At 43.1% G+C, this 26,407-nt stretch overlaps 1 protein-coding gene across 4 annotated transcripts in view; it reads left to right on the top strand.

The window, feature by feature from the left end:
* The window catches only part of znf1035 (zinc finger protein 1035), a 55,436-nt gene that overhangs the window by 13,266 nt on the left and 15,763 nt on the right, over positions 1-26,407 (top strand). Inside the window, exons 3-4 of one of the 4 annotated variants that reach the window (XM_034175104.1) lie at positions 15,770-15,830; positions 15,925-25,837. The exons of 1 other annotated variant lie outside the window; for it this stretch is intronic. In XM_034175104.1, coding sequence (XP_034030995.1) covers positions 15,969-25,148 — 9,180 coding nt within the window. In that variant the 5' untranslated portion in view covers positions 15,770-15,830; positions 15,925-15,968 and the 3' untranslated portion in view covers positions 25,149-25,837. Of the gene's footprint in view, positions 1-7,659; positions 7,667-15,769; positions 15,831-15,924; positions 25,838-26,407 lie in introns of those variants that run through there. 2 more of the 4 variants (XM_034175107.1, XM_034175103.1) reach the window with 2 other exon arrangements.

Consider the following 26,407-nt stretch of genomic DNA (forward strand, 5'->3'; position numbering starts at 1 on the left):
GCTGTCATTGGTAAATGTGTGCCTTTCATCTGTGGTTTCACATGGTTGGGGTTTAGCAAATTTCAACAGAAATGGAAAGTTTTGACTTGTAAAATGAACTACAACTACCAGGATAATTTTGTTGGTGAGGAATTAGCAAAGGGCGTTTGCCATCACATTACTGTTGTTTTCACGTAGTAAGGGAGTTTGTATTTGTTAGTGATTTTCTATGGCAACAGAGCTTCAAACATGCTCCAGCAAACAGCCCGAAGCGGTCGAACACCTGGACATTAAGAACCAGGTCGGAAGAGCTGCATGAACAAGTTGAGCAGAGAAGGAGAGGGACCATCTCATCGGTTGGGCCTGCATGAAGGACGTCGTTGTGCGTAGCCGGTAACATATGGTGGCAGCGGCAGAGAACGAGTCATTTGGAGGAAAAGTGCATAATCAGTGAAGTTCCAGAAAAACAACGCACAAAGGATATTATTGTTTTTCCTTTACACGAGGGGCTGTAAATTCAGCTTGCCAGTGAGCCAGTAACAGCAGGAGCATTTGGATGAATGCTGTCACATGACAACACACAGAGGATATATATTTTTTTTCCTTTACATAATGAAGCATACCTTGCAGCTGGTTTGCTGTGTCAGCCTGGTCCCGTCAGATCTCAGAAACTAAGCAGAGCAGGATCTGGTTTGTACTTGGATGGGAGACCTCTTTGGAACACCAGTGGCTGTGTGTGTTTCTCCAGATGAAACTGGAGTTGCGTCAGGAAGGGCATCTGGCGTAAAACTTGTGCCAATTACCAATGCAGATCTGGCTGTATCTGCTATGGCGACCCCGAACAAAACCGGGAGCAGCTGAATGAACAACATGATGAACCGTACCTTCAGTTTACAAACCGGTGAAGTAGGATATATTAATGGTCCAGTCCACATCAGAGAACTGTTGTTGGCTGCCCCAAGAAAAAGGCACGTTAATGTGGAACTAATAAAAACTGTCCAATGTGAAATGGCAGATGATTCTCGTTTGTTGCTCATAACAATAGGCTAGTCCCGGTTAGCGACTTTAATCAACAGAAAGATGATTCATATCTTTTAAATGACTTTGACAAAGGTTGGTCAATATATTGTCAAATTAAAAAAAAACATCCTGTGATGACAACACAGTATAGTGGCACTGCACCGTTATTCCATTGTCTGGGAGAACCCTGTACCCTGGATCCCTCCTCTTGCACATCCATCAATCTCAATCTTGCCCCATTGACTTTGTCTCCAAACCATTCTACCTGTGATGTCCATCTGTGTTCATTCCTGATCCTGTCCATCTTTGTCACTCCCAAACAAAATTGCAATATTTTCAGCTCTGCCACCTCCAGCTCAGTTTTTTTTTTTTGGGGGGGGGGGGGGGGGCACCGTTTCTAAACCATAGAGCATAGCTGATCTCACTGCTGTTTTGGGAATGTTCCTTTTCACTTTTGCAGCTATTCATCTGTCACAGATCACTCCTGCCACCTTTCTCCACTCACTACACTCTGCCTGCACTCTCTTCTACACCTCTACCGCACTCTTACTTTGGATAGTTGACCTCAAATATTTACATTCCATTGTGTTAATCACCTCTACTCTTTCTAACTGCAGTGTTTCACCAGGCTCCCTCTCATTCACACACAAGTACTCAGTCTTGCTCCCACTGACTTTCAGTCCCCTTCTCTCCAGAGCATATCTCCGCCTCTCCAGGTTTGTCTCAACATGCCCTTTCCTCACGACAGATTACAATGTCATCTGCAAACAGCTGTCCCTCGGAAAAGGAATGTGTGAATAGTTGGACCTTTTTGGCTTACAATGGACTTAAAATCAACTTGCAAACCTACTGACAGTTTTTAGAAGATACGTTCGTAAAGCCGTGGTGCAAGAAGAAAGTGTGCATGCTCCAGTCACATATATCCAATTTTTCCACTGCTTGGCTAGCTAGCACAGGCCTCAAGGGTGGCATAATATTAACATTGCCTCATTCCCCACTGAGAAATTGTTGGTTGTTTCTAAATGTAACATTTGCAGTGAAGGAAAATGAGAACAGTATTTGTGAGGCTGTGGGTGCTGTTGCAGACCAACTTTATCAACAGATCAAGAAACTGACACTGATGGAATGCTCATGGCAGTTATTAAAAAGAATTGTAGCTATGTTGGTCACTGAATATTTTTGAAATGTCAAATGTTTAATTTTGAGTTGGGCATTTGTATACTTGAATAATTGAAAATAAACAAGTGATATGGAACATTTTTAGTTATTCATTATTTGCATGATACTTTTTCACACAGGTATCTTTCTTGAGAAAGCCAAATCTCAGTTTTGGATTGACTGATGGCACTGTATTTATTCAATAAAATAATCCAGTGTGTATGGATAGGATGCCTTCTGATATGCTCTTCAAGTTTCATCTTCTGTAACTTGAACTTTATCCTTTGTTTCCACAATCTGCAGTCAAGTTACTCCTATGGTGTTTTCTAAGATAGTGCCACTTTAACATTTTCTGGAGCTATTGAGAACCCCCCCCCCTTCTCCCTGTGTCTGTTGCCAGTTTGAGGACCTCCTGTCCCGTTCACGCACGCACATGTAAACAATTTTAAAAAACAAAGAAACTCTGCTGCGGGGTTGCTCCTCGGTCTTCCCCCAAAAACTCTGTCATAATTGTGTTTAGAAACCAGTCAACATTTGTTTTATTATACATCTGTGTAGTTAATAAGTAAAATAATCTCCATGGACGATTCGCTCACGCGGACACGTAAAAGAAAAAGTCCACTCCGGCTGCTGCGGGGCTGCTGCTCGCTCCCAAAACTGTCATAATTGTGAAATAAAGGACAAAAGACACAAGTCCAGCTCACAGGCTGCTACCAGATACCGGACATGCTCACATCTTCAGTCAAACTCCAGACATCTCCACGTCACGAGGAGGGCAACGTGACGTGATGCGATGCAATATCATGCCACAAACGCGCCAATTGCTCAAAATCGCTTCACTTGCATCGCTTCATTCGCGTCCATCGCGTCGCGCTGCGTGACTTGGTGCCAAAACGTGTCCTTACATAGGGATTACATGGCAACCTGTCACTCGCGTCGCGCCTGGTGTGATTGCAGCAGAAGAGAGACACCAGCCACCCTCCCGAGGAAATCTATTTTGGGCACTTGTACCTGCAGTCTAGTTCTTTCGGTCATGACCCAACCCTCATGACCATAGCTGAGAGTCGGAACAAAGATTGGCCAGTAGATCTTCGCCTGTTGGCTCAGCTCCCTTTTCATCACAACAGTACGGCAGAGAAAATGTGATACCACCCCTGCTGCACAGATTCTCTGGCCAATCTCACGCTCCATTGTCCCCTTACTCATGAACAAAACCTCCCTGTTCACAAGTCCAGGATCCTTGTAAGGGTGAAGAGCTGGTTGGTTGTTCCACGAGCAGGACGGAACCCACATTGCTCCTCTTCAGAGGTTCAACTTTAGGCTGAACCTTCTTTTCCAGCACCCTGGAGTAGACTTGACCAAGGAGACTGAGTAGTGTGATGCCCCTCTAAATAGCACACACTCTCTGGTCCCCTTTTTAAAATATGGAGACCTCAATATAATGTTGACGAGACCTCTCATCCAAGACAGTCCCTCCACACCCAGAGCCTTAAGCATTTCTGGACGGATCTCATCAACCCCGGGGCTTTGCACTGAGAGCTGTTTGACCTCCCTTACTATAGAGGGCACTCCAGTCTGATGCACGAGTTCCTCAAAGTGTTCCTTCCAGAACCGGATTACATCCTCAGTTGACGTCAAGAGAGTCCCAGAGGTGCCTCGTAGTCTGCCAACCGAAAGTCCTTCTCCAAGGTTACTCCCAACTCCTCACACGCACTGCTTTGCCTCCCCCACAACAGAGGCTGCCGCCCTGTGGGCCTGTTGGTACCTTGCAATTGCCTCCGGAGTCCTCAAAGATAACACATCCTGGAAGGACTCCTTCAGGCTTCCCGACCACCAGTGTACACCACCACATTCAAGGATTGCTGTACCTTGAGGCACTTAAAGACCTTCAGGCCACAGCTCCCCACTGTAGCTTCAGGAATGGAAGCTTTGAACATTGCCCATTCTGGTTCAATACCCCAACCTCCACAGGGTTTGGCCTGCCCTACATGTCTTCTAACTCTCCCTGTTCCACTCCCAGGCAATTAATTCTGACATGTGCTCAGCCAATCAAGAGCTGGAAGAAACCACTCTAAAAAAAAAAAAAAAAATCAGGTGTGACTTGAGTAGGTAGATGTACAAAACTTGCAGGCAGGGGTTCTCTAGGAACAGGGTCAGTGACCACTGTGCTAGGAGAACATGAAATATATATATATATATACACAGCAGGGGTCACCAACCCTGTTTCTGGAGAGCCCCTGCTTTGCAAGTTCTCCACGTCTATCAACTTGAGTCACACCTGATTCCCCCCCTTAAGTGGTGTTTTCCACTTCTTGCTTGGCTGAACACACCTGTTGGAAGTGGAACAGGGAGAGTTAGAAAATATGCAAGGCAGGGGCCTTCCAGGTACAGGGTTGGGCACAGCTTGTCAAAAACATTCATTATTTGTATATTATTACTTTGTATTTTTGACAGTGCATTTATTATGTTTGGTACTGTTGTTGATAGCACATTGCACCTGAAACATTTCACCCTTGAACACGGGAACAGAGAAAAGAATGTGAACATAAAACAACTTGACTCCCATAACTGGAGAACAAATTTGCTTGTTAGAACTGAGTGGATGGTCCAATTTAATGTAAGGGCCCCACCCTGGAGCTGAAATTATTGCACCTAAAAAGATAGCAAATAGCATCTGCTTAATTTTGGCAGTTTTCCAAAAGAAGTACTCTCTCAGTTTTCACTTAATCATATCTTAAGCTACCGGGCAATCAATACAAGTCAGTCCTGATCAGTCAGTACTCCTGTGAGGAGAGGCAGCAAGTGTGTAGCCTCTCACATGTCCTGTCCAGGTGAATGTCTGTTGCTGATGCTTGCTCCAGACTTTCCCACACTGTCCGGGGATGGACCAGCGTCTCCGCCCTGAGTGATGAGAAAACCCCTCTTCTGTAGGGTGATGACAGCCTGTTTTGTGTCATTGTAAATCCAAGGACCTCTGTCCAAAACCCCGGTTGGGGGGGTGGTGGGGTTTGGAAGTGCATGTCAGTTTTATTCCGGCGTATTCCTTTCTTTTCTTGACAATTTCTCAGGTAATCATGGTCGAAATAAAATCTTTTAAGAATTCTTCCACGCAGCGGACAGGATTCATTCTTCGGTTTCATATTCCTGAAAGTTTGATTTTGGATCTTGGGGGGCTGGTCAGGGTGTTGTATTTTCATATGTTTTGTTTGGAATAACACTGGTGAACTCCGAAATCATTAATTCGGTCATCAAGTCCACCACATTGTTAGCCCTCTTCACCCTCTGGCACCCCATATACTCACTCACTCATTAATCTTCAACCACTTATCCAAGATTGGGTTATGGGGGCAACAGCTCTAGCAGGTGATCCCAGACTTCCCTTTCCCATGCCACATTGACCACCTCTGACTGGGGGATCCTGAGGTGTCCCCAGGCCAGTGTGGAGATATAATCTCTTCACCTAGTCCTGGGTCTTCACTGGGGTTTCCTACCAGATGCCCGAGCCACCTCAGCTGGCTCCTTGCAATGCGAAGGAGCAGCGCCTCTACTCCGAGCTCCCTACAGATGACTGAACATCTCACCCTATTTCTAAGGAGACACCAGCCACCCTCCCAAGGAAGCCCATTTCAGCAACTTGTACCCACGATCTAGTTCTTTTGGTCATGACCCAACTCTCATGACCATAGGTGAAAGTAGGAACGAAGATTGACCAGTAGATCGGGTTGCAGGGGCTCGGCTCCCTTTTTGTCACAACAGTGCGATAGAGTGAATGCAGTACCGCCCCTGCTGCACCAATTCTCCAGCCAGTCTCACGCTCCATTGTCCCTTCACTCGTGAACAAGACCCAGAGGTACTTGAACTCTTTCACTTGGGTCAAGACTGCACTCCCTACCTGGAGTTGGTAATCCATTGGTTTCCTGCTGAGAACCATGGCGTCAGAATTAGAGGTGCTGATCCTCATCCCAACTGCTTCACGAGTGTTGAGGTCACAGGACCACATCTGCAAAAAGCAGTGATGAGACCCTGAGCCCACCAAACTGGAAATCGTCCTGTCCATGAATATTCCACCCCACAGCACCCCATATATACAGATGTTATTTTGCCGTGACCCAGCTTCCATCTCTGTCACCTTTGTTTGCAGGGATTCATGTGCTTGTTTTATTTGTTGAATTGCATCTTGCAAGTCCCTGTTGTATTCCACTAGTTCGACTGCATGTTGCTGCGCTTCCTCCACTGGTGCAGGGTTCTCAGCAGGATTTTTTTTTTTTTTTCTCAGCATAATGGGATGGAAAAATCACCTTTTTAAAAGCTGGGGGTTAGGGGGATGCTTAGGCTTCCTCTGTGTTTCAAAATGTGAGGAAAGTGTTTCCAAAAATGCCACCAATTTGAAGTTGAAGTTGCAGAGGAAACCTTCATCTGGTTAAATGTGCTGAAAGTCCAGCTCACCTGTTGTCTCTGCAAACTCGCAGCTGCTGCTACTCTTCTAAATAAAACAAAGCCTCTTCAACATTATTGCCTGCGACCTCAATGTAGGGTCACTGAAGACTTCCTTACCAAGCGCTATGACACTGCAGCTCGAATCCGTTGTCTGGGGAACTCTCTGACTCACCTTGCCCTTGCACTCTTCTGGTCTCTCCAGGATAATGGAGCTGACACACAGAGCTGGAGTGATGCTTCGCTCTGGGCTTTCGCCTACATGTCACTGGAGCTTGGCAGACTGATGTCTACTCTGACTATAGCCCGGCACCAGGTACGACTGGCTCAGTCCCCTCTGTCTGAGACTTGCAGAGGATCACTACACAGCCTGCCTGTTATCCCAGGTCAGGTTGCTGTTCAGGCTAACAGGTCTCGGCAGCAATTTGCCGAATTACAGCGCACTCCCAGACACAAACCTAAGTGCACAGGTGGCTTCCTTCCAGCTAATGGACGTCTGCCCTGGAATCGGGGTGTACTGCATCAGCCCTCCCAGCATGGGTGGATCACCCAGAAACGGCCGCCGTGACAGGCAGGACCATCGTACTCACCCCTCAAAATCTGCAGGGCCGCAGTAGTCGAGTTTGATGCCCAATACAGGGCCACCGGTCATTTCTCCCAGACACAGCTCGACCAGTGGCAGGAATTGGTCTCAGATCAATGGGTGATTTCCACGTTGGTCAGGGGCTACAATGTTCTGTTCAGTCATCGTCCCCCCAAAGTTCAGTGGTGTAAAGGTCACAGTTGTTACAGACCCAGAGAAGTCTCTCATTCTCAGGCAGGAGATTCTCAGGCTCCCATAGAAAGGAGCCATAGAGTGGGTCCACAGTTTGAATCACCTAAGGGGGTGCTATTCAACCCATTTTGTAGTTCCAAAAAAGGATGGTGGTTTTCACCCCATCCTCGACCTCAGGAAGTTGAATGTGAAAGTGCTGCGTTTTCACATGCTCCGCACAACGGAAGTTCTCCAGGCAATTTTGCTGGGGGACTGGTTTACCAGTGTGGACCTGAAGGATGCTTGTTTTCACATCCCAGTGTCAGTACATCACAGGCAATTCCTCCAGTTTGCCTTTGAAGGACAGGTGTACCAGTTCAAAGTCCTCCCCTTTGGGCTCTCACTTGCTCCCTGTACATTCATCAGGTGCGTGGCAGCAGCACTCTCTTCCTTGCAGGCGCGTGGGATACAGATTTTTCCGTATCTGGACAACTAGCTTGTATGCTCACAGAGCCGGGAGCATCACTCAATGATACTCGCACCCTTCTGGAACACGTGTCACAACTAGGGCTCACTGTGAACTTCGCAGAGCTCCTTGACGCCATGCCAACAGGTGGTATTTATTGGCATGGCGCTCGACTCACTGGCAATGACTGCTTATCCATCCCCACAAAGGGTGGGTGACATTCTCACTCCGGTCCATTATGTTCGCAGGAATGCCAGACTGACTTACGGTCTGCTCCTCCGGCTCATGGGGAAACTGACGGTGGTGTCAGCAGTCGTGCCTCTGGGACTCCTGTCCTTGCGCCCCATACAAATTTGGCTCAATAGCCTGGGCCTCAACCCCACACTGCATCAACACAGAACTGTGCATCTTCCAGCTCAGTCTGTCCGACATCTTCGCCCCTGGGGGGAAAAGAAGAGTAACACCTGGTGTTCCTATGACCTCTCTACCCTCCCGCTGGGAGGTCGTTGTAACAAATGCATCACCTTTTGGCCGGGGTGCAGTGTGGAACCACAGAATGATCAGGGGTGTCTGGAGCCCTCAGAAGAGTCTTGAACATCAGTGTTCTAGAGCTGCCTGCTGTCCGCCTAGCTCTGGGCCACTTCTCTCCTGCCCTAGAGGAGAAACGTGCTTGTTCGATCGGACAACACATCGACAGTGTACCATGTAAACCATTAAGGAGGTACCGGGTCTGTCCCTGAAGGAAGCTTGGGAACTTCTGTAGTGGGCTTTGCCTCACATGCTGAGTCTCAGGGCTGTGCATCCATCAGGCCTGCAGAACTACGCTGCAGATTTTCTCTCACGTCAGAAACTGCCGTCAGGTGAATGGCGCCTCAACCCGGATGTGGTTCAGCTGATCTGGGACAGGTTTGGCAAGGCGGAAGTCGATCTGTTCACCTCGAACGCCACAACACACTAGCGCCTGTGGTTCTCTCTGTCAGAACCACACAGCCTACTGGGCCAGAATGCACTCGCTCACCCTTGACCTGCCTGTCTACTATATGCGTTTCCTCCTCTTCCGCTGATCACGTTGATCTACACAGAATATGCATGACCGATCACACAGTGTTGCTGGTAGCCCCGTACTGGCCGGGCAGGACATGGTTCCCCATGATTCTTATGCTCCTCAGCAGAGAGCCATGACCTCTCCCATGGAGGAGGGACCTTTTGTCGCAGTTGATCGGGAGCATTTGGCATCCTCACCCAGAGCGTCTTCAACTGTACGTATGGCCCCTGAAGGGACAGGCTCCATGTTGTGCTCTTGTGATCAAACTGTAGTGCAGACTGTACTGAATGCCCATGCGCCCTCCACTAGGGCATTGTATGGCAGTAGATGGAAGCTTTTTACCTATTGGTGCGTGGACCCTGAGCGTCGTCCTGTGCCAGTGCTGCTTAGCTATCTTCAGTCGTTGTTTGACAGCGGTCTTTCTGTCTCTACAATTAAAATTTGTGTTGCTGCTGTCTCTGCTCGCCACATTATAGTAGATGGTAGATAAATAGGATTGCACCCCCTGATATGTCGTGTTTTTTTAAGAGGTTCTCTTTGCCTTTGGCCTCTGAGGATTGCACTTGTGCCATCCTGGGATCTTCCATTAGTTCTTGAGGGTTTATGCTCTTCGCCGTTTGAGCCACTGGGTGCCAGTGACCTCAGCTGGTTGTCAATTAAGACTGCATTTCTCCTTGCTATTTCATTCGCAAAGCATGTTGGAGAGTTCCATGCCTTGTCAGTTGCTGACAACTGCGTGCTCTGGGATTCTGATGGGTCAGGGGTTACTTTGTGGCCGAACCCATCCTTTTTACCAAAGACCATTTTACCATTCCGTGCTAACGAGCCAGTTACCTTGGATGTCTTTATCCCTCATTCTACTGTAGAAGCTAATTCTAGCCTGTTGTGCCCTGTTCGTGCACTTAGACATTATATTGAATTGACAGCTGCGTTTCACAAAAGATGCTGTGTTTGTCTGCTATGGGAGCCCCAGGAAGGGCTGCGCATTGTCCAAGCTAAGACTGGCGCGGTGGGTTGTTAACGCTATATTGCAAGCTTACAGGAACGGTGACTGTCAATCTCCTCCAGTGAAATGTCATTCAACTCGAGGCATATCCGCATACCGGGCTGCCCTGAGAGGTGTGCCACTGACTGACATCTGTGCTGCAGCAACATGGGCTTCCTCCTGTACTTTTGCCCGATTCTACTGAGTGAATGTAGCTGCTCCTCACCCTGTGGTAACGGCCGTATTATTGGCCTCCTCGAACTGCAGCTGAGGTTGGTAAGTGCACACTCCTCGTGACCTTGCTGGTATAAGGTCATCCAGGTGCTAAAGCACCGCCCACTGGCGGTCAGAAGGAATTAAATAGAACAAGAGTTACGTATGTAACTACGGTTCTATGAATTCCGAATGACCGCCAGAGTTGGTTGTCACTTGGAGTCTAGGCCAGGGGTGCTCAAGTTCGTCCTCGAGAGCTACCTTCCTGATACTCTTAGTTGTCTCCCTGCTCCAACACACCTGAATCAAATGAAAGACTCGTTAGAAGGCTTTTAATGAGCCTTTCATTGGATTCAAGGACAACCTAATATTGCTTTTTCTTCACTTTTTGTAATAAACTTGTTACATTTTTCTTAATGTTTCTTCAGCTTTTGAACTTTACTCACTTTTTAAACAATATTATTATTTTGAACACAACTGTAATAGTCCATGTTCTTTCTCTTTTCTGAGAACCTCCTGTTACTGTATGATCAGGTTCTGTCTCCCTGTCCCCTTTCTTTTGTGCCTTGGTAGTCAGTCTTTGTTTTAGTGTTGGTTTTCAGGCCTCTAACCCAACAAACACAATGTGCTCCATAACACATCAAACGGAAAATAGTGATGGAAATGATTTTGGGTAATTATCCTTGAATGACAGCCATGACACTCTGCAAATGGTTATTTAGATTCTTTCTTTGCCCTTTATGAAATAGAATATCAGTCTGCTTTCACTTGAGCTGTTAGCAGTCTTCAGCGTACTTACAGAAGGTGTAAATAAAAACTGAGATTTTCTTGATGCAACAAGCGCTCAGTCACGTAACTATGTTTTGTTCAATTTTGATTGAAGTACAACCTGTTCAGATGTAGCCTGAACTTTTCTCTAGGTGCTTCTTGTTCTGTGGTGAGTTTCATATGCACATTTTGTCTGTTCCATCATGAAACTCTGCAGCTGCGCAGTGTGCCCTCTTTCCGTTGGATTAATCATCTCCGCCAGTGAAGTTATGTTTTCGCCCTTGTTTATCTGTTTGTGAACTGCTTGGAACCCATTTTTTCTTTTTATATATATATATATATATATATATATATATATAACTTATAATTTTAATAAACTTTATCACACAATTGTGCAAATCAACATCAACATACATATGTCTGCGTAGCACAGTATTATAATTTTTTTTTTGTTTTTTCCTCTTTTTGTTTTTCTTTTTTTGCCCATTTGTGGTTCCGCAGTCTCAGTCTATGCGTTAATTTTTCCATTGAGAATATGTTCTCTGTCGTTGTGATCCATTGGTCCTTTGATGGCACGTCCGCCTTCCCCCACTTCCTCGTTATACATTTCTTTGCTGCTATTAACATTACCTTTACCAAATACGAGGTCTGTGAGAAAAGTAACGGACCTTTTTTTTTTTTTTTTTTCAAAAACTATATGGATTTGAATCACGTGTGATTACATCAGACATGCTTGAACCCTCGTGGGCATGCAAGAGTTTTTTCACACCTATTGGTTACGTCATTCGCTGTGGGCAGTCTTTGAGTGAGGAGTGGCCCACCCTCTTGTCGTTTTTTCATTGTTTAGGAATGGCTCAGAGACTGCTGCTTTGTTTGATAATTTTTTTTCAAAACCTGTAAGGCACAACTGAGTGGACACCATTCGATAAATTGAGCTGGTTTTCGGTTAAAATTTTAATGGCTGATGAGAGATTTTGGGGTTTTACTGTCGCCGTAAGGACAGCCCACGGTGCCTGACGGCGATCTGTGCTCCGAGGCGCTGTCGTCTCCCTGTTTCAAGCTGAAAACTTCCTAATTTTAGGCTCTGTGGACCCAAGACGTCGTGAGATAAGAGAACTTTCAGAAGAATTAGGGATCAGGAGTTTATCCAGACATTCCTCTGTTAAAGGAGATTTTGTAATGAAAGAACATGCTGGCAGATTCGCATGTCGGGCCGGACCCGACCGCGGGGGGTCGCCACAGGAAAAACACCTCCGCTGGAAACCTTAACGGACAAGTTGGAACATGCCCAAGCTGTTAAACAATTTCTCAGATACTCACTTGTTGAAAGCCATCAAAATCCGCCTGAATTTTACAAATGGTTTTCAACACGGAGGTGTTTTTCATGTCGCGGCGCAGACAGATTTGCCATGTCGTGACGGATCTGACTCGGCAAATTCGTCCGCACGTTCTTTCATTACAAAATCTCCTTTAACAGTGGAATGTCTGGGTAAACTCCTGATGCCGGCTTCTTCTGAAACTTCTCTGTTCTCTGATGACTTCCTGGGTGAACAGAGCTTTAAATTAGGATGTTTTCAGCTCGAAACAGCCAGATGGACGCCACCTCCGACCGCGCCGCGCCGATCCGCTTTGTGGGCTGTCCTTAAAGCGAAAGAAACTCCACAATCTCTCATCAGCCGTTAAACTTTACACCGAAAACCAGCTGAATTTCTCGAATAGTGTCCACATGGATATCCCTCACCGGTCCTGAAAAAATTTGATAAAGCAACGTGCGCCGTCTCCCTGCAGCGTCTCAGACAAAGAGATTCCGACGGGAGGGGGAGTCCACACCTCACTCAAAGCCTGCCCACAGGCGAATGACGTCACCGACAGGCATGACAAAACTCACGCATGCGCACGAGGGTTCAAGCTTGTCTGACGTAAAAACATATGAATCAAATCCATTTATTTTTTGAAAAAAATAAAAAGGACCGCTTTTTATATCACAGACCTCGTATTCATCACATTTGTCAATGGTGTCATCTCAGAAATTATTCAAATAAAGAAATTCAGGTTTCAATGGAATTACACGTCCCAAAACTTGATATAGAACATTACTGACAGCTTTCCAAAAATTTGAATGTTTTGGGCATTTCCAGAAAATGTGAGAATTATCCGCATCCATCTTCCCAGCATTTCTGATGCATCTGTAGTTGTTTACTTTATAACTTGGATGTAATAATCGTATCAAATTTTTCCAGCCAAACTCCTTCCATGTCCATGAGCTAGTCGAAATTTCCACGTCAAGCTAATCCATTACATCAGTTTCTATATTAAATTCTTTTTCCCAATTTTATTTTCACTTCTTGAGTTGTATGCTTATCAGCCTTCTTCAGTGCTTTATATAATGTGGAGGTTATCCTAATATAGCTGCCTTTGTAAGCTTTAGTTATTATTTCCACTGCTTATCTCTCCTTCGTGAAGAGACTCACCTTTTTTTTTTTTTTTTTTTTTTTTAAGGTAAAACCAAAAGTACTCAAACGCCCCAAAATACCCAAGACTCCAGAGGGTTAACGCTGAATGAATTTTCAAAAATTCAGATTCAGATCAAATGTTTCATATTTGAAATGGTTATGTAGGATGGTATTCTTTATCGACCGACAACGTTTGACCCAGATTACAGATTATGTGAACATCCATCCATCCATTTTCTTCCGCTTTATCCGGAGTCGGGTCGCGGGGGCAGCAGCTCAAAGCGTCCAGGGAGCATCTGGAAAAGATGCCCGAGCCACCTCAGCTGACTCCTTTCGACATGGAGGAGCAGCGGCTCGACTCCGAGCTCCTCCCAAATTATGTGAACATTCTAATTTAATATTGAAAACCCCATTTGGTGTATATTTTGCATCTCAACCAAAAGTGCCTCAATCACTCTCATTTTTCTTTTATGGATTTACCTACACCACCAAAATTGGATGACAGTTACAATTTTATGACTGTTTGTCTTATCTTCCAGTTATCAGTCAGAAACCAAGTATCAAAAAGCATTGACAAATTGTATATAGCAGAGATAGCCAGTGTTCTGTGAAAATTTTCTGAAAGGAATTCAGAAACTGAAAAGTTAAAAAAAAAAAAAAAAAAAAAAAAAATGAAAAGAAGAACCTGACAACACCACAAAAAAAAACTTTGATTCAAGTGCATGAACTAAATGCATACTCCTGACATTTGATCACATCTAATTTGGCTTATGAAAAGCCACTTCTAACAGGACTTTGACCTTGAAATTTTTTTCCAAGGTAAAAATTTATGCAGTTGGAAACTTTTATGTCACTGATTACATCAGTGACATAAAATGGTCTTAAAATTACGTTGATATTATGGTTTGTTGTGATATTTTCCGAGTCAGTCTGTCATCCAGCAAAATTTGTCATCGTGACAGGCCTACATAAATCCCCTATCAGCTGTCAAGTATAACAAATGTATGAGCAAGGCTGTTTGCTGTTGTGCAATACTCAATTTTCACTCCAATATGGCAGTATTTCACATGATTGTAAATACTCTACAGCAGTGGTTCTCAAACTGTGAGGGGCGGGTGGGGGGTTGCCAGAGTTCTTCAGGGGGAGCGAGAGAGATGGGCATCATGAACCAGTTCTTTTCGAGAATCATTAAGAAATGATTCGATCCACCGACATCAATAGCCTTTTTGCTTAACGAGTCCCTCATTGTCCTTCAGAGCGGCTGTTGTTTTTGAGGGTGTTTTATCTGGAAAATTATCATTTCTTTACATTGACGAGAGACCCTGCAGCGGGTCTGTAATCAACCGCTTCTGTAACGGCTACGCTTTGAAGCATGAAACAACAAAGCAGTGCACTGATCTGCTGCTTCATGTGTTCATTGCTTCGCTGCTTTTCAGAAGTGAAAAGTCCGGTTCTTAACCCCTCTCAAAGCCATTTAAAAATGTCAACCGTGCAGCACTTTTGTGCGGATTAAAGTCACTAACTGGGACTCTTGTCTTGTTGCGAGCAAGAAACGAGAATTGTCCTCCTTTCTATTCAAACAGCTCCAAACGCTGCGCCGCTCTCTGCCGAGTCAAGTTAGAGTCCGGCCGGAACTAATAACTTCAAAGCGAATCACCGTTTTAAATCAAACGACACCTCTTTCCAAATGTTGTAACACAGGCAACAAACTACAACAGACTAACATGTTTTTTTTTTTTCCCCTCCCAATATGAGATGTCCTGTGTTCTTTATGAATTAGATTGATGTTGACTTGCAGCACAGCTGGCTGCAAGAGCTCAGCTCAGAGGTATGGACTTAGATTTGTGTCATTAATGTCTGAAACGAAATGCTTTTGAGAAAAACTATAGATTTTATTTTTGTTTAAGACTCAATAAAATGTTATTGACCTGTAAAGCCTACTTTTAGTACACAGAAAATTCACAGGAGGTATTGATAAGGGAATCGATAAGGAATTAGATCAGTAAGCGAAATTGATAATGGCATCAATATCGATTATAATCTTAATCAATACCCATCCCTTATTATTTATGTTAAAATGTGTCAATTATGTCAGACACTTAAAAACAGATATTTTTAAGTGTTTAAAATGACATAAAAAAAATAGAATAGAAAGTTCTTTAAAAACATGTTTGAAAAGGGTGTAAAATGTGTGAAAGAATAGAAAATTCTTTAAAAACATGTTTTACAAAGGCTGAAAAATGTGTAAATGCGTCGACATTTCCTTAAAAATACACAGCTACTTTTAAAATGTGTTTAAGATGTGTAAAAGAATAAAAGCAAACACACAAAGCTATTGAAATTGTGTGTATGTGTGTTGGACGGGGGGCGCAGCTATTCATTTGTTCTCTGGGGGGGGGGGGTCACTCTCCCACACTTTGAAAACCCCCTGCCGTACAGTATATAGTATAGTTTTGAAATCTCATGTTTGTCTTGGTTTTTTTTTTACCTCCAGGCTTCCACCCACATATTGACACACATCATCTTGGGAGGTGTTTCTTCATCTCCGAGTGAAGGTTAGACTGCCCGTTTACTGTCCTTTTCAGTGTTATGGAATGGTGTGTGTGTGTGCTTGGTTTTTTAATAATGGGATGCCTTTTGTGCTTTCAGGTTTAGGCAGAAGTACCCAACTCTGTTGCCAGTCCTTGCAAAGAATGGCTCATGGATGGGATTCATATTTTGCCCACATTCCTTCTGTATCATCAGATTCAAATACACTGAGAAGGCTGTCAGACTCAGAAGGAAGTACTTCTCATCTAGAGAATTTTGTAGGACATGACTTCACCACAGGGGCGTTGCCTGAACCCCCTGCAACCAACTCAAACTTTCAGACTAATTTTTACTCAAATCCCGGTGATGGTGTTTCGCGGTCAGATTGTGTCTATCAAAAATGTTGCAAGGACACAACGTGGAAAACTGAAGGAGAACACATGAGAAAGGAAGATGCTGTCTCAGAGTTCACCACAGATGGATTATCTACAACTGAAACTTTTCCCTCATCTTTCTCAACAAATTTACATCAACTTAAACAAGACGACGGCACATTATCCTCATCATATCTTGGAGACTACTCGGATGTCAGTAGCTCTTCAGAAGCTGATGTTAGCGAAACAAGGCCATCTTGTAAATTCATGACAAGTAATTCAGTCTCAAACTCTACAAGTGTCGGTGGTGTAAAACAGAGTGCATCAGAATGGCTTTTCACACCCACTGGACATATGACCATTTCAACAAAAAGACAGTGCCATAATGCAAGGCTCTTTTTGCCATCAAATGTCAAGGAAGCAGAAACAATGGATGAAAGGGCACAAAATAAGATGGAGAAATTGGAAAAGTCAACTGGAAATTACACAAGTCACCAGTCCTCTGAGACTTTAAATATGTTGACAACTACAGGGAGTGAATCTGTGGAAGATTGTAATGACTGTGATGAATATCGAAAGGAAATACAAGAGGATGCAGAAGTCGAGCAATCTTTCACTGAAGAAAAAACCAGAGATACATCAATAAGTATCTTAATTTCCACTGAAACACAAGAATACCCAGGTAGTAATATGGAGGAGCAGAACATTTTTTCTTCAAATATCATGACTACATTTGACAGTCTTGATCAAGATAATTTGAATAGAAAGGCCATGGGATATGAAAAGGGAAATTGTGGTGATCAAAATGATCTGGCTTTGGATAAGCAAAAAACCACAGCTCCCAATTTAACAAATTGTAAAGATGACAATTGCAGAAAGGTGGTGGAGGCGAAAGAAAAAATTCTAAATGACACAAAAGAATCAAGCAAACAAAATGAAGGTGATGTGCAACAAACCCAAAATACCACCTTTCAACATGATCATGATGAAAATACGGAAGAAAACCAGGACAAAATCATTCAGTCATCAAGTTTACACTCTTCATATGTGGAGCATCTCAACTTGTCAGGTTCTACAGATCCTGCTAAAAAATTGAAAGCATGCGCAAGTCATTTGGAAAACAGTGAAGATGGTAAATCACATTTGGACATGCCTGAAAATCGGTTATTGAAAATTAAAAACAATTGTGGTTCCCTTACTGTAAACCTTAACAGTCTTGACACAAGTACTAACAACAGTAATGAGCTGAGTCATTTAGAATCGTATATACAGTCAAACTGCTCAAGTCCAGATGGAACTCAGTGCTTAGAAAAACAAATGTCAAATCCATCTGAGGAAACAAAAATGACTTCCCCAAATCCAGATTGCACTAGTGTTGCTGTGTCCAGTGTCAGTCATTTAATTGACAAAAGTGACAATAGGGGACATGTTCATATTAATTTACAATCTTGCTTGCAGGGAAATGGCTTAAACAAAAACATTGTCTGTCCAGAAAATGAACAGACAAGCAAAGCAGAGGAGACAGATGAAACCTTTTCTTCAGGTCATGATTGTAGTGACCTTGTAATGGACAATGCTAGTGTCAGTAACAAGAAGAGTGTTTGTAGTAATTCAGAGTTATGTTTACAAGAAAACTCTTCAAGCACACCTCTGAAACAGTGCCTGAAAAAACAGTTGCACAGTCTAGAAACAAAATCTCAAAGTCTAGGATCTTCGCCGGATCTTGGTTGTAGCAGTCATAGCATTCCGATTCAGTGTAATGATAATGGTGACAATAAAGACCAAACTGATCTTACACATTTAGAATCTGTCTTACGACCAAGTCGTCCAGAAGCTCTGTTAAAGCGCTCTCCAGAAAAATTGTGTTCACTCGATTTAGAGAAAACGGACGTTGCATCTTCAAAACAAGCTTGCAGTGATAGTGTTACAACTTGTGACAGTAACGTAATCAGTACTAATGACAATAATGAAAATAGTGGTAATCATTTTTCTCTCGAAAAGACCATGTCAAATTCTGCATTCAAGACGAGCACAGATTCTCTGAATCGAGATTGTGGCAGTACTGTTTTGCCGCTTGATGACCAATGCATTGATACTGGTGATGGTAATGAGGAAAATATTTATAGTCATAAAGAAACCTCATTACTTCCCCAAACACAAAGGAATCCATGTCTAGAAAACGCTATTGATGGTAATGGCAATAATAAGCAAGATGTTTGTGCTCATTCAAAATGTTGCTTACCGCTAAGCGGTTTAGAAATAAACAAAAATACACCTGTAGAAATGGAATGGAGAAGTCCAGTGGAAGAGACAGACAAAGCCTTGTCAGATGTAAATTGCAGTGGGACTGCTAGAAGTCATGGTCATATTGTAGTTCCTGGTGAGGATAATAAGCATCATGCTTCAGCTCCTGTGAAATCCAGTATACACAGTGACATTCTGAGGACAGATACAAGTCCATCCCCAGAAAAGGAGAGGACAAATTCATCAGGAAGAACGAACACATCCTCTCCATATATGGACCAGTCACTACAGAAAAATCCAGTGGACACATTACCTGAACCATTGAGTGGAGATGTTACTGAAAACGCAAAAGTCCCATTGCGGGAGTTGGACACTGCTAAAGAATGTTCATTGGAGGGCATGCCATATGTTGATCCCCTATCTGAGCAACGCTTTTGCAACAATGGCGAAACTGAATTTAAACATCAATGTGAGGATCTATCTTTGATCAGACAAGGCAGTGATGCCATCAGCTGTTTAAAACAAGTACCTGAGCTACAATCCTCAGTTTACACGAGGCGAGTGCTGCAGCCCATTGTTATATTGGATGCTTTAAAGCCAGCGCAAACACCAAATAGTTTATATAATTGCGCAGTGTGTCAACATACAGCCAACAGCATAAATGACCTAATTGAACATTTGTGTTCCAGCCATTTGGTGCACAATTTTGTCTTCTGCCGAACCTGTAACACATTCCTGATGAAGAATCAACATACAGAAGAACATGTATGTGGTGCAACAGAGTCCTCTCTACACTCAAAGTCTGACCTCCGGAACAAACCAAAACCCCGCCTACATTCAAAGTGTAACCGTTGTGGAATCACTTTTTCAAAAGTAGAAAGTTATGTGAAGCATATGTGGACTCATTCTGGCAAAACACCATTTAAGTGTCAAGGATGCGGATTATATTTCTCAAAGAAGGGTGGCCTGACTAAACACACATACACGCCTGGTCGATGCAAGCGCCCAGTCTGTGAAAACAAAGATGCAAATCCTGCTGCAAGTCGAAGTGTCGTAAAAAGACCACCAAGAATGGATTTGTTACCGAATGGCCCACGTGCAGGTCTACCTGAATGCTCAGTCAAGCTTGTTGACCTTAATAAAAATAACTTGTGCGTTTGTTGTAATAAAGCCTTCTCAACAGTGGAGCAGACCAAGAAGCATTACTACAATGTACACAAAGAAAAGATGGGGACATTTGTGTTGAGCCAGTCTACCCAGAAAGCTGCTGTTGAAACCTGCCCTGAAGTAAAAAGTGGCTCAAGAGCAACATATGACTGTATACTTTGTCACAGGGCTTTCAAGTACTCCTACAACAGAGCTCGACATTTGCGTGAGTGTGTCAGAAACATAATATGGGGTGGGCAGGGAAAACTTGGCAATAAGTTTCAGTGCCCTTTATGCAAAGCTCTCTTCACTTTTAAATCTAGCAGATGTAGACATATTAACGGCTTTTGCCTCAAAAAATGTCTTGCACTGCTTTCAAAAGAGAGAGCAGCAAAATTAAAGCCACATATGGAAAAGAAAACATTTAAAACTGAGCATGCTAAGCAGTGTGAAACGCAGTCAAAGGAAACGGATGGAACTGTACAGAAAACAGTGCCCTCATCGATACCTGCTCATCCCTTTGTACCACGTTACAAATCAGCTCTTTTAAAGTATTCCTCTGGGAAATCCAGACACATGAAGATATCACATTCTTCTTCAGTTGCTGTGCTAAAAACCAAAAAGCGCAAGGATAGCTTCACTTCAGATGAAAGCAACACCAGTCGTACCTACTCCTGTCGGTTTTGTGGAAAATGTTTCGAGCGGCCACTGTCACTGCAGAAACATGAGCTCACTCACAAAGGCGAAAGACCTTATTCCTGTCCGAAGTGTAACAAAGCCTTTAAGAAACATCGTCATCTGATAACACATCAAAGCATTCATCAGAGGAGAATACAGTGCACTGTTTGCAATAAGATTCTTCCAACTATTGAGGGTCTGCTTCAGCACCAAAACGCACATGTTAAAAAGGGAATGCTTCAGTGTCCAGACTGTCCAATGCAGTTTGAAATCCCTGCATATCTACTTAAACACATCCTCACCCACAGTAACAAACTGGGAGAAACAAATGAGGAAGCTGAGATGCTTGCACTGGAAAAGAAACAAACAGCTGTCACACAGCTGTCCTCAACAACAGAGGTTCAAGAACAGAATGTTGCAGAACAAGTACAGTGTTCATTATGTAAAGTGGTGTTTGATGATGCACAAGTACTACGAAAGCATTGCCTAACACATATATCTGTGTCCTCTGCACTGGAATGCCCATTTTGCAAGCGTAATTTCAGTATTCGACGCAATCTAGTGCGCCACATGTTTAAACATACAGGAGGGAAACCATTTTCTTGCAGTATTTGTGGGAAACAATTTTACAGTGAATATCACTTAAAATGTCATATGGAAAAATGTATCTCTCGTTTCCCCAAATATGTCGCCAATCAGTCGGTCACAAAGATAGGACTTCGTTGCCCTCATTGTCCTCGTGTATTCTTTAGGAAACCCCGCTTTAAAATTCATCTCAAAGGCCACCTAGAAAAGTATCTGAAAGCATGCTTAAACTGTGGGCAGTGCTTTACGACCCCAAAATTAACTATGCATCTAAAGCTTTGCAAAAGGACAAAAGGCCTCAGCAAGGGTTCATCTGTGAAAGGAGACTGCCACAAAGCTGTTTCTCCAACAACCAATACGGTTGCTAAAGTGAGTTTTCAGGCCAGTGCAACCATTATGCTAAAGCATAAATGTCAGCATTGTGCGAAGAGGTTCAAGTACAGATCATTGCTGTACAGACACCTTTCTTCGCATCGTGGTGCCAAGTCCCATGCATGCATGCACTGTGGTCACATATACAGTAGTCAGGCAATGTGTTTTCAGCATGAAGCATTCTGTGATGGAGTTTACAGAGCAGAGCAGTCGAAAGACGAACATGATGCAGCACAACAATCAAACACATCAGAACCAAAACCGCAGGCCGAAACCGATGCCAAATTCAAGTGCAAATTTTGCACAAAGGCATTTATGAAAGCGCGAAGTCTGAGAAGTCACATTTTGACACACACTGAAGCTAAACCATATCGGTGTAAAGTGTGTAATAGCTGCTTCTCCAGGTATGATCATCTTAAAGTACATGAAACTCACTGTTCGGGCACAAGAACCAGATTAGAAATCCGGATACCCAGAATCAGTTTAGATGATGTTGGAAAGGGCTGGCTAACACGTCATTACAATCAGTCTGCTCAAATTCAGCAGAGTTTTGAATGCACCGTCTGTTTAAAACATTTTAACGCTGAATCTACACTTTCACGACACATACTCTTATTCCACGCTGCGAAAAAATTTACATGCGATTGTGGTGCATCGTACACTCATGAAAAGTCACTCAGGGCGCATAAGAAGAGTAAGAAGTGCAAAAAAGTCACTATTACAAGGCAAAATTCTCTGCCAGTGAAAACTGCCCCCCCAAAAGAAACCGCAAAAGAACAGGTTCATAGCAAGCGAAATCAAATTTTGCGCAAGATCCAGCCTAAAGTTGTCACAAAATATCAGTTTTCATGTGATTATTGCCAGCGTGCTTTTGGGAATGCGTACCACTTAAAAGTGCATGTCCGACTGCACACAGGTGAAATGCCATATGCTTGTGAGTACTGTGATATGAGATTCATAAGGAAAGACTATGTGCAGCGCCATTATGAGAAGTGCACAAAGATAAAGTCACTAAATAGCCAAGTGCTTTGTGACCGATGTGGAGGATTTTTCACTCAACAAGTGCTTGAAACCCACAGAAAGACCTGCTCTTTGAAACCAAGCTCAACAGAGTCAGCAAATCCCCCAAAGCAGCAAACTTCACCGAAAAGCCTCGGGTTTTCCTGTGCATTCTGCAGTTCTCGTTTTTTGCTGTTCTCACAGCTCCAAGAACATTTTATAACTAACCACAAGCCGGAAACATCAATGAAGCCACCAGTAACAACCGCTCCTCTTCAACAGCACCTGGCAAATATACCACAAATCAAAAAGGAGCCTTTGGATGAACAGAGTAGTGATACTGGGAGTATACAATGTAATTTAGATTCATTTCTGGAACTCGACACTTCTAAACCCTTGGGCTGCACACAATGCAAAATGAGATTTGTGAATAAAGCTGGACTGGTGGGCCATTTGCGTGTGCACTCAAACGAGTATCCGTTCAGCTGCAAAAGATGCAAACGAGGCTTCTGGAATAAAAATTTACTCCGTAATCACTATAGAAAATGTGGCAAAGATGGAAATGTATTTGGGATTAATTCTGAGCCAGAGTTGGCAACCCCATTAAAAGCTGATATGGATTTGGTACTGAACAGCTCTGCTTCACTTTCCGAAGAAGAGCCAAAGACAACAGACGCTGGTGTTTTAGAGACAAACATCTCTTGTACTGAGATATTGCCAGAAAATTCAGATGTAAATCAGGAGCAAAGCAAAGAAGAGAAGACTGTGCAGTACCAATGCTCAGAATGTGATAAGACTTTCACAGATGGTCTAATGCTCATTAGTCATCTTGAAGACCATGGAAGAGAGGAACAAGAGAAGCGGTGCAGTACATGTACAAAGTGTGGACGGGTATGCTCCAGTCCAGGACATCTTGAGAAACACATGAAGGTGCACAGCAGTGAGAAAATCTCCTGCCCTTACTGCCCCAAGATTTTCCTCACCTCTGCTGATCTTGAAAGACACAAATCATGTCATGATGCCAGCAAAGCTTATAAATGCAAAATCTGTCACTTGAGATTCCCCAAAAAACCATCTTTAACTAAACATTACCTGGAGGATCATCCAAATAATCTGTTCAAGTGTCCTTTTTGTGAGAAAGCTTATGCAATTAGAAGATCTCTAGCAAGACACTGTAAAGTCAGGCATCCGAAAAAGGTAACCCAGAATCTAATGGAACGTGTTGCAGATGAAAAGAAAAGTACCGTGCAGATACCTACAACTCAAGTCAGTGAAACAAGTGACACCAGTGAAGACTGCAATAGTGACACAAACAGCAATGAGGACGTTGCACCATATTTCCCTTGCCATGTGTGTGGCAAGACATTCCTTACATCAGAAAGTCTTGAGGATCATCAGCGATGTCACCTGGGTGAAAAGCCACATGAGTGTGCGGAATGTGGTAAATGCTTTTTCCAAGCAGCCCAGCTGCAGCAGCATCAAAGAATGCACAAATCTGAATTTCAGTGTCCGATGTGTGGCAGGGGCTTCGTCTCTCTTTTTGCATTGCGTAAACACAAACACACTCATGGCAAGAGGAGTCCATACCGTTGCTCCAATTGTCAAGTGAGTTTCACCGGTCCCTCACAGCTAGCAGAACATATGCTTACACATCGTGAGGAGAGCTTTCCATGTGACATATGTAATCAAATCTTTTTCTCCAAGAGTAGTAGAGCTGAACATCGGAAAAGCCACCCCGAGTCGCGTGACAGTCCCCCAGCTTTAATTTCACCCCAAACTCATGAGAAGTCAGATTTTTCTGCAAGTTCCCCTGTATTTTCAAGTGAATTTAAATATCGCTGTGGTGTTTGTAATGAGCGCTTCAGAGACCCAGAAGAGCTCTCAGAACATGGTTGCCTGGCAGCAGGAGAGCGCCCATATACGTGTTCACAATGTGATGAACATTTTCTGCACAGATCTCACCTGAAGAAACATATAAATATACGTCATCTGTTGTCTTCTAATGGGTACCCGTGTAATCAATGTATCAATAGTTTCGCGTCCCCTCAGCAGTTCCTGAGCCATTTAAAAAACCATGAGTTTTCAACAAAAACTAGAGATGAGATTGAGAATGAAAAGAAAAATCCTACGTCTGTCTTCATATGCCCAGTTTGCCATCAGTGTTACCCACATGCCAGTGCATTGGCAATACATTTTCCCCAACATGGTGATCCCTTTGAATGCAAAGATTGCAAAATGCAGTTCACCTCTCGAAGAAAGCTGGAAGAACACCAGCGTTGTCATCTGACAGCGCTAAATAGACTTCAGTGTCAAAGGTGTGGCCAAAACTTTTTGGGAGACCTTGCTTTTCAAAAGCACAACTGTACCAGTCAGCAGAACGTACAAATGGAGAGGCAACCTTCATATCCATCTGCTAATACAACCTCTGTAAAGCATGGTCGACAAGTAGGCGAGGAAGAAGATGTTGACGTTACTGGAGAGGACTTGTATAACTGTCCCACGTGCTCTGTGCAGTTCTCCTCCAAAAGTAGTCTGTTGGATCATCAAAATAAAATGCACCCACTTGAATTCAAATGTCAATTTTGTGGCAAAACCTTTGCACTGAGGCGCCACCTCAAAGATCATGAGCGTAAGCGTCATCTAACGTTGCCCACGCAGAACACACCCCAGGTGACTGAGAGTCAATTTAAATGTTACAAATGTCCCAAAATCTTTGATTCGTCCAAAGCGTTGTCTCTGCATTTGCGGAGGCATGCTGAAAGGGATGGCGGACAACACCGTTGTGATATGTGCTACGAGTCATTTAGCCAGTGGGCTCTTCTTAAACGGCACCAAGAAAGTCATGTTGGCCAAGTTGTGTACGAATGCACAGAATGTGATAAAGCCTTTGCGTTTCCTCACCTACTGGAAGCGCATCAGCAGACTCATGCTGGGTCTTCTCACTAATTGGTTGTTCATAAACTTTTTGCTTTTGCTGGATTCACTTTTTGAATCGCTGTAAATAAAATGGCTAGAATTTCTCTAGCCCAACATCTGACCATGTACCCCCTATACTCATAGTTTAGATCTTGTATTATTTGATTCTTTCTACACTTGCGTAGCTTTTACCATGTGAAGGTGGAGCTGCTGCTTGTGAATTTCTATGACACGTTTTAGTTATTGGATTGGACTTTGTATACACCACCAATTTTCATGGAAGTTTTGTGAATATTTGAGCTAAAATGTCGTAGAATATTGTGTAAATCTTTGAATATACTTTTTTTGATGAATGCATATAATTGGATAAGATGTATGAATTGTCTTGAATAGGCAATTGTGATATTGTGTTGAGATGTGACTCTTGGCATTTATTTTCAAATGGACTTTTATCAGTTTTGTTGACACTTAAATGTGTTAATAGTTGAGCTTTATTTTCATCTGTTTCAACTTTCTGTGGTATGACTACTAATTCGTTGTAGATAGTTTTGTAACTTTTTTCCCCCCTTTTTTGATTCATTGGCTGTTTTTTCTCGGCTCTTCATTACTATCTTGTATAGACATTTGAAAAATGTATGGCATTTTCAAAACCTGAAAATATTACTTTTTGTAAGAAATTTGAGTTAATGCATACAATTAAACAAGTTAACTAAAATACATTGCAGTGTGCGAGTGTTTAAATGACTTCTTTGGCTTGTGAATGGGGCAGATTGCGCGTAAGGCAAAGTAACATCTGATTGGTTAACTCGGATCATTAAAAGTATGGAAGTTCAGGTTGTAGTGAATTTCTCAGTAGACTCTTGCACTTTGGCAATAATGACAAAAATCCCTGGGTGTTGTACTGTTTTTAGTTCTTGAAATTGCACTCATTGCAGGAGCTATGAACAACACCCCAAAAACAGTTGAATGTTTGAAAAGTCTTGCTTGCATTTGCATCTTTTCTCAACACTAACACTGCTGGTATGTGTGCAGCTTCTTCCACCTCATGGAAGTTTACCTAACAGTTTATTACGACAGTGGACCGTCAACACATCTTGCTTTTTATTGTGATTATTTTAATGTACGTATTACTTTGTTATAAAAAGAAGAAAATTGTTTTGCATGTCTATGTTGATGTAATTTTGAGTGTTTGTAGATTCCCCGTTTAGTAGATGTAGTTCAGCATCTTCACACTTGATTCTTGATAACTTCAGATGGAGTTTGGCTGAAAGCAAACAATCCAAATCTAT

This window comes from Thalassophryne amazonica, chromosome 7 (genome assembly GCF_902500255.1).
Source record: "Thalassophryne amazonica chromosome 7, fThaAma1.1, whole genome shotgun sequence".
Classification (NCBI taxonomy): Eukaryota; Metazoa; Chordata; class Actinopteri; order Batrachoidiformes; family Batrachoididae; genus Thalassophryne; species Thalassophryne amazonica.